This window comes from Cimex lectularius, unplaced genomic scaffold (genome assembly GCF_000648675.2).
Source record: "Cimex lectularius strain Harlan isolate CLEC.00 unplaced genomic scaffold, Clec_2.1 scaffold171, whole genome shotgun sequence".
NCBI lineage: Eukaryota > Metazoa > Arthropoda > Insecta > Hemiptera > Cimicidae > Cimex > Cimex lectularius.
The window spans coordinates 698,807-707,770 of NW_019392711.1; the positions used below are offsets into that span (position 1 = coordinate 698,807).

Genomic DNA, 8,964 nt, shown 5'->3' on the forward strand with positions numbered 1-8,964 from the left:
AAACCTTTAACATTGTTCAATCATAAGACAAACTAGAAAGTATAAAACCCTATACACTCTAGATAAAAAAAGTTTGTCAAAACTTTGTCCTATGTAGAAAGTGAGAAGGAATGCCAACAGTACATGCAATACTTTGCTTGCTTACCAGTAGGACTTTTAAGTGGGGAACACTTACCCGATGCAACGCTATGCGACGCTACCCGACGCAAATCCAAAGTCCAATATTCCATGAGATTGTATTACCCCCGTGCACATCTGCCGATGCTACTATGCTACGCTACCCGACTCTTCGCTCTGCGATCCCCACTGTCCACATTTTCGTCGGGTAGCATCGAGTACAGTTGAAGACAAAAGAACCGACGAAGAATTTTTATTTCAAACTATTTGTATTACTGTCGTTATATTAATTGCAACATACTTACTTTAATATAAACCAAATTAACCGAGATCAAAAATTCATTAGTTTTTATGTAAAAAAAGTAATAATAATAATAATTTTGATGGTTTGGTAGAAAATTGATCAAAACACCGGAATACCATTTTTTGATATAATGAATTTAACAATTTATTACACTGTTTTGCTCATAAAATTTAACTAACAATTTATTTCATGGTTTTGCTCATAAAATTTAACTAACAATGTATTTCATGGTTTTGCTCATAAAATTTAACTAACAATTTATTTCATGGTTTTGCTCATAAAATTACACTATTTTCGTCGAGTAGCGTCAGAACAGGACACTCATATTTTTTGTAATTTATTTCAAACTATGTGTATGTAATTTTGTCGTTATACTAATTACAACATTCTTATTTTAATGTAAAAGAAATTAAACGAGATCAAAAATTCATGAGTTTTTATTAAAAAATTTTTAATTATGTGTGGAGATTAGTGACCGTTAATCGATAATTATTCAGAAATCGTGAGTGGGCACTCTCAACACGACACGCAAGAATGGCACAATTACACAGAAGACTAACACTTTGAGCCCTGAAGATGATCTCAATAAAGATCGAAACGTTGGCACGATAAAGAAAATGTTTTTCTGAAACCTACATCAAACCTCACGATTTCTGAATAATTATTTTTAATTATGATGGTTAGGAAGAAAATTTATCAAGACACCGGAATAACTTTATTTAAAACAATTAAGTTTAACAAACAATTTATTACATGGTTGTACTTATAAAATTTAACTAACGATTTATTACAAGGTTTTGATCAAAATAGTGCATTAAGGACAAAAGAGGCGTTGCGTTTGTGATAGTAATTATTGTGATACATGCTGTGTGACTGTACGTGGCGTGCGCTTAATGTCGCATAGTGTGCACACCCTACCAAAACGTGACAAGGCGTCGGGTAGCATCGTATAGCGTAGCATCGTATAGCGTAGCATCGTGTAAGTGTGTTCCTCGCTTTAGTCTCCTGTCACGATTTTCGGAAATAACAGGGGTTGTTGACATGAATGTGTAGTGTGAAAAGCCAATGATGCAATATTGAGTACCCATCCGACTCTCATAGTTGTGTAGTTGTCTATAGAGTCATATCGAGTACTCCATCGCTCTACTCAACTGAATGGTATTTATACTGGACGTTAAATTCCAACCAAGATAAACTAGATGCATTATTTAGGAAAGGTTGACAACAATATTTCAATAAATGATAGTGTCCAATACAACAGCACGAACATTTAAATTTTAAATATTATGGTTTCTCCAAATAAAAAAATATTTCCTTGCCCAAGGATAAGAGTAACGGTACGAAAATTTAGTTATCGTCATAGATTAGATACTGGATGCTTTTTTATCTCTAGATATATCCTACACATCTAATTTTCCAGAGTTATAATCTTCTTAGCTGCAATTCATTACTTTAAGTTGTACATATGTTTATATATCATTTGATCGGTTTCTATCTTAGTTAAAATCATTATTTTAGTTTAGTATTAGATAGTAGGCTTTTTGGATAGTAGTTTATTTAGTGCTAGTATTATTCATAATGCAAACCGCAAAGAAAGAAGCGATCAACGATGACAAATGGAGTTGCATGGTCGCTATAATGAGCGAGATAACGGAACCTTACGAGTCTTTCGTCCACTTGTACGAGAGCAACAGTGAGCAGGAACCCCTGGTTATAAATATTTCTCAGAAAATGCTATGGCGTTTTAAGTCCGACGGAAACACGGCAGGATTGCTAAGAGGAAGTCAAAGCGAGGCACATTCAGCTCAGAAGAAAAAAATGTCAGTGAAAAGTGATTCTTTGAAAAAAGGCTCTATAAAAAGAGGATCCGTAAAAAGAGGGTCGGTTAAAAGAGGGTCAGTTAAAAGAGGGTCGGTTAAAAGAGGGTCGGTTAAAAGAGGGTCGGTTAAAAGAGGATCCATAAAGAGTGGACGAAAAATGTCGGATAAAGATAAGAAACAATTATACGCGAAGACAAAAACCGTGGATCATGCAAAATTGAATAGGTTGAAACAACAAGCTAAGGTGATACGTCAATATATTCTTAAAATAAAAAAAGCTATGCTAGCAAAGATTGCTCGTTACAGAAAAACTGGTATATACGCGAAAGATGAGACTACGTTGAATCCGACTCCTGGGCCACACGTTTTTTTTGTCATAACTGGGTTTGATGAAGCCGAGATCGTTCCCGCTTTGCTCGAGGCCGGTGTACCAGTTATTGCAGGACTTGCGATTGGTACAAATGTGGAGTTAGCTCTGAAAGAAGCAAAATTTGAAGCCGCTATGGAAACTGCCCGGGAAATGAATGAGGGAAAAGATCCTACACAACCGAGACTAAGTAAGAGGAGGAAGAGTTCAGCCAGGAGGCAGAGCGCGGCCAGAAGACAGAGTGCGGCTAGAAGACAGAGTGCGGCCAGAAGACAGAGTGCGGCCAGAAGACAGAGTGCGGCCAGAAGACAGAGTGCGGCAAGGAAGCAGAGTTCAGGGAGGAAAAAGAGTACTAGAAGAGAGAGCACGAAGAAAAGCAGCGGAGAAAGCAAAAAACCTGGTGACACAAAGCAAAGTGGAGGTAGGACGAGTAGCTTAAAGTCATTGGGCGGGAAAAAAACGGAAGTCATTCGGGATTCCCACACTGAGTTTTGGATTAAATTAAATGAAATATTAGAAAGTCCAAAAAGCTTCGATCTGCTCAAGGATTTTGTTGTCATCCCATTAAATCCTCTAGAAATTTTAAAAGAAGAGAGAGAAAGCCGTCAAGGATATAAGTTGGTCAATCAAGTTACTCAAACGCTTTTCTCTTTGGTTGGCGAATTGAGAAATTTTATTCACTACATGAGCTGTGTTCGTGAGGTGAATTTACCTCCACCCGAACCGGAAAGCGTACTTTTCGATACCTACAAAGCAAAGATGAAACATATACCTTTAAATGATGCGTCATTGGAAATAATCCTGTATAGCATGACTTGTGCTGTAGAAGAAGAAATCTCTTCTGAAGAAAGAATATTATATAATTCAAAAATGTATAAACAACACTCGAGCTTACAATCAACGCCTACAGAAACCAGAGAAAAACGATCGGTCTTAAAATTTAATCTTTCGAAAGACGAAAAAGAAGAAAACCAGGATGTCGCATTTTTGTATTCTCCGGTATTGTTAAACCACAAGGATAAGGCACGCATCGAGTTGTTCGATGTGGACATAAAGGGCGTCAACGTGAAAAATGTATACACAAATATTTACAAACATATGCCCTACTGCAACATCTGGAATTACTATAAAGAGCAAGATCCTACGGCTAAAGTAAAAAACGGAAGCCATTTGTACAAGTTGTGGAGATGCGAAGAGATGAGGATGCCATTCGATTTATTTACAATTCATATCCACCAATTAATTATTTTAAAAATGATCACTATGTGTTTAGAAGAAGGAAACTTGACAACACCAATCCCAAACAAGGACAGAACTTCCGCGAACATGATAGAAGCGAACGATATAAAAGGTGACTTGAACAGCTATAAACTAACAAAATTTTTGATTTCTGAGGAAATCCTCAGTCTGTTTGACTATGAGGTTAAAACTAAAAACAATTTTAACAGCGTGTCAGTTGAAGAATTTGACGAGTATATAAATTTACAGGCTCTTCATAGCGCGTTTTGTAATTATAAAAACGCTTATTATGAGCACTATCCTTTAACTGATAAAATAGTATTTTTGTTCGCAAATGATTTTAATTTTAAAGGGCCGACTAAATCTATTTCAAAAGGGCACTTAGAAGTTTCATCTGGATTCAGACAATTTTACATGTTCACCAGGCATGAATATTCTGTTAAAAAATGGCTCCAATCCCAAAAAGAAGCAATAGACAAAATTGATGACCAAACCCAAATTGAATTCATAAAAACACAGAAACTTTACAAATACAAAAACGCAGTGAAAGACGCTGACTTTCTTTCAGAAAAGTTACAAATTCCACTGCCTTTAATCAATAAAAATGCTGAATCGTATTATAAGGACGTTTACGATGTCGACCCGTCCGGAGCGAGAGTAAATGAAGAGACAACCAATTTCACATCATTCGACGGGCCGACTATAGATATAAAGCAAATTAACGATTGCTACGACAGAACAATTATTCTTAATTCTTTCGGAAACAGTGTTGTTTATACGATAAATGTACTACCAACAAACATCAAGCAGCCTCCGCTGTTGTGTGTTGAGTCCAAACACGGTACTAGATTTGTTATACAGCTTGTCACAAAAAGTATTGCGAGTAACGAGTCCAAAATAAACGTTAGAAAACAAAGCGCGAAAAGTGACGGAGGAAGGCGGTTGAGCAGAAAACAGAGCGCAAAAAGTGTCGGAGGAAGGCGATTGAGCAGAAAACAAAGCGCAAAAAAAGACGGAGGAAGGCGATTGAGCAGAAAACAAAGCGCGAAAAGTGACGGAGGAAGGCGATTGAGCAGAAAACAAAGTGCCAAAAGTGACGGAGGAAGGCGATTGAGCAGAAAACAAAGCGCGAAAAGTGACGGAGGAAGGCGAATGAGCGCAAAACAGAACACTACGAGGAGAAGAAGCAGAACGAAGTCCGGTGAACAACATTTATCGAAACCCGTCGATGCAGAGACGCAAGCATATCAAGTATACACTACACTTCCCAACGGTTCTAAAATATCGTTTTTTGAATTCGATGGAAAAACTCAAGTCAAGCAACAGTTCATCTCCGAAGAAGCTTATTACAAACAAGACGTTTACGAATATCAGAGACTCTTCCTAAATAACGGCTCAATAATACTTTACCGACATAACGGCGATACAGTTATTTTTAGCCCAAATTCAACGATATTTAAAGTCGAAGAAGTTAAATGGGTTGAGAAGCAGGCGAATTTGATATCGGAAAGTATGTTGGACACAAGCCTGAGCGTACCGTGCCAAAGTCAAAGTCAATTGATTAGCGGTTTGCCTAGCACAATACAAAGTAGCAGTACAACCATTCTTAAAAGTAAAATGGAGAGTAGTAAATCGGATGACAGTAGGAGACAGAGTAGAAAAAAAAGTGTAAAGCGCAAACAAAGTGCTAAGGGTACGAGGAGACAAAGCAATAAGCAGGGCCGGAGACAAAGTGCCAAAGCTGGTGGTGGCAGGAGACGAAGCAGTGCCAAAGGAGGTGCGCCTAGAAGTACAAAGTCGTCTGTACAATTGGCGTCCAATCGACAGGAGAACGACACTAAATTGTACCTTCAAGTGACTGCCAGTGAAAGATTCGACTATCTGGGCAAATTCTACAAATTTATAAACGAAAACGAGTTGGTGATGAGAAAACACACTCATAGACTAAGAGTGGCCGAAAAACATGGAAAAGAGCTTTACGTTAAAAGAAGCGATGGTACAAACAGCTATTTTAAAGAAGACGGAATTCTCCATGTTAAATACGACGACGGTTCTCTCATCACGTCTATCCCACACCAAAGAACGGAAAGCATGATAACAATAATGGGAAATCAAAGTTCACACGACTTGACCAAGGAACCCAACTCGTCTAACATTAAAAGTGCCAACGAATCTGATCATGGAGAAGATGAAGATTACTTAACTTACGAAAACGAATACATACAAGAACATCCTAAATATGTGAGGGTGTGTCACAGGAGAGGAGGTACATGTGAACTGACGCTGGACAAATCCACGAGCATCATAAAAAATCCGAACGGAAGTTATTTTATAAAACTAGACGACACGACCGTTATGCATATAAACAGAGAATTAATAACTGTCGAATCCCAAAAGACGACTGACGGGTCTAGACCGGAAGGAAAATCCTTCACAAAAATTTTCCCCGAGAACACGAACTCTCAAGAAAAAAAAATTATTATGGAATCAACGGACAGTCTCAGTAGGACGTTCACCGTATTCTCGGACGGATCTCACGAATTTAGCATCTCGGACGCCACGACTGGAGAATTTGACGAAGCCAGATTCAAACAGCTGCTCCATTCGAACAGATATTTCATACTAAAAAGAGACCTGTCCGGTTATGAATTTTTGCCGGACGTTTCGACGTCGCACGACATGGCAAGGGCTGACGAACAAGACGAAAATACAATCGGGGCATCAGATAAGAAGAGTAAACGCGATTTCGAATCCATCGGAGATGTGCCCATCGATCGAGTCCGACCGTCGAAACTCATGCTCGAGACCGACCCATTCACGAAGAACTTCAAGGAAAGACAGCCCACGAGACGGAATTTACGAATGTCGGCGATTCAAAAGTCGATGAGCGAGAGTGAGAACGGTGAAGAAAAGGCCCAACGGTTCCAATGTAAAATAGAAATTAAAAACGAGCATATGTTCTCATGTAGAAAAATGAATCTTTCCCTTCCGTATGAGTACGAAGATAACAAAACCAACATACTCAAGAGATGCGATTTGACGGACATCCTCCCGAAAAACAAACAATGGCTATTTAATCTAGGACCGGAATTTTACAGAACAATGTGTACATATATAGAGGAAAAAACATGCAAAATTTCTGAATCAAATTCCCAGGATACAAAAGAGCCGCTTGCAATTTTGTACAGAAGACAGAAAACTTTGACTCCCGGAGCGCACATTTACTCTCTGTACAAAGAGGCGTACACGAACTACATGCTGTACAACAAAGATATATATACCGCTTACAACAAATATTTTGTAAAGACATATTTCGATACTTACCGGGATGTCCGAGAACGCGAAGCGACTTTAAACGTCAAGTCTTTCATCCGCACGTTCGAACGAGATAGCGGTAGGGGCTTGTTTTCCGCGGGTACACAAAAAGCTCGGTCTTCGTTCGCCAAAGTGAAGAAGACAGGGTGTGCAAGACTCGATCTTCACTGAATGAGAACGAATACGCAGCAGGGAAATGAAAACGATCCGAAACTGAGACACGACGGGCCGTGATGCGACGACTGCTTCGTCAATCGAAGACGCACATCTTACAGCAGACCTTTCTTCGACAAATGCATCACTTTTTACAGATCTTCATTATCAAAACACTCCAGTAATTAAAAGTAACTGCATTAATGACTTTTTTTACAAGCTTATTTTAGCATTACACCGGGTATTTGTATCTAAACGTTAAATTTAAAAACACGAAAAATTAGCAACACCTAGAAATACCGTATGATGATTTTATTTAAAATATGTTAACTTGAAAAGAAGGCAACAATTCAATTTCAACATTATTCATACAATTCAAATATCGTTGCACAGCTGTTCAAGACGGAGAATAAAAATTATAAACATAAAATAATCCGACCGAACCCTTTTTAATTTTTTTTTAAACTCGTAATTTATTGTATTTATTGCTATGAGTACAAAAATATACATTGAGCAATTAGTATAATTATACAAATATGTAAGGAGGCATAGGGAAGAGAAACCAGTCAGTGTTGGAACTCTTTTACTTAATTGGGTGGGCTAAGAAAAAAAAGGACACGAGGACATCGTCGGAGGGTTGTAAGGGTGGGACGTTGAGTAAAGGGTGGGTTAGCGTGAAGGGACAGTTTAAAGTGGAAATTGAGGAAGCGAGTTCGCAGCAGATCCATTACAAATCGGATTTATGGATTGGTGACGTAGAACTTTAGATTGAAAGAATTCGTCGAATGTTGGAGGATTTTGCCGAGAATCACAGACTCCGTAAGTCCAAATAGGTCTGCTGCTTGTTGATTTAGGTCCCAGTAGGTGTCCGAGTATCTATTTTTAAATTTTTCCAGTTTTAATCTTGTATGAGGGTTTCATGTAGGTCTGCTATCTAAGTAAAGCCGTAGCGGACTTGGTTCAATGATGGTATTATTTTGTTGTTAAGTGCACTAGTGGGCAGGTTTGACGTTTGAGTGTAAAACTTAACTTTTTGGCTTTTTCGCTCGTTCAACCTGATCCGCTAGTCGGTTATGAGGTTGAGTAATGCTGGTGGAATGTTAAGTCTGCGCATAGGTTGTCAACTGAGTGTTTGGATGTATGGGTATGTCAGCAGTATAGGTGGTGTAGAGGATTGGGCTAGGACATTCCCTAGTGAAATGTAGCTTTGATTGGCACAATGGTTGAAAAAATTATGCCGATTCTCACTTCAAACCAACGATCCGTGAGGAACTTCAGGATGAGTTAGTAAATAGGAAGGAGGATACGTTTTAACTTGTAAAGTTGGCCAGGGTGCCTACTCGGTAAATTCTCGTTGATCGACAACAAAATCACATCGATTATACAGTCCTTTTTCGATGGCCCGGCTGAATTTCTCATGATCAATGACTATAAATAATATGTGTTTAATATTTGTTAACTAATAACCATCCCCAAAATATTTTTTAGACTAGTTTCAAATTTTTACCTTTTTTGGAGAACAATTATACAGGGTACCTCAGGCCCAGTTAAACATCAAAATTTCATATACATCCTGACAAACACACTAAAGGATCTTTTACGCAGAAAACAATGGTCGAATCGGATTTTAAACTGGTCAAAGTTATGGC

General features: G+C 38.3%; 1 protein-coding gene across 1 annotated transcript; it reads left to right on the forward strand.

The window, feature by feature from the left end:
* Positions 1-1,236: 1,236 nt before the first annotated feature.
* Positions 1,237-7,333, forward strand: LOC106667467. Its single transcript, XM_014395428.2, has 2 exons — positions 1,237-4,953; positions 4,996-7,333. The coding sequence occupies exons 1-2, from the start codon at positions 2,000-2,002 to the stop codon at positions 7,331-7,333; spliced, it is 5,292 nt and encodes a 1,763-aa protein (XP_014250914.1). The 5' UTR covers positions 1,237-1,999.
* The last annotated feature ends 1,631 nt before the right edge of the window (positions 7,334-8,964 follow it).

Coding starts and splice junctions, on each gene's coding strand:
- LOC106667467 (XM_014395428.2), top strand. CDS start 2,000: ATGCAAACCGCAAAGAAAGAAGCGATCAACGATGACAAATGGAGTTGC. Junction 4,954..4,995: donor GCCAAAAGTGACGGAGGAAG/GCGATTGAGCAG, acceptor TGACGGAGGAAG/GCGAATGAGCGCAAAACAGA.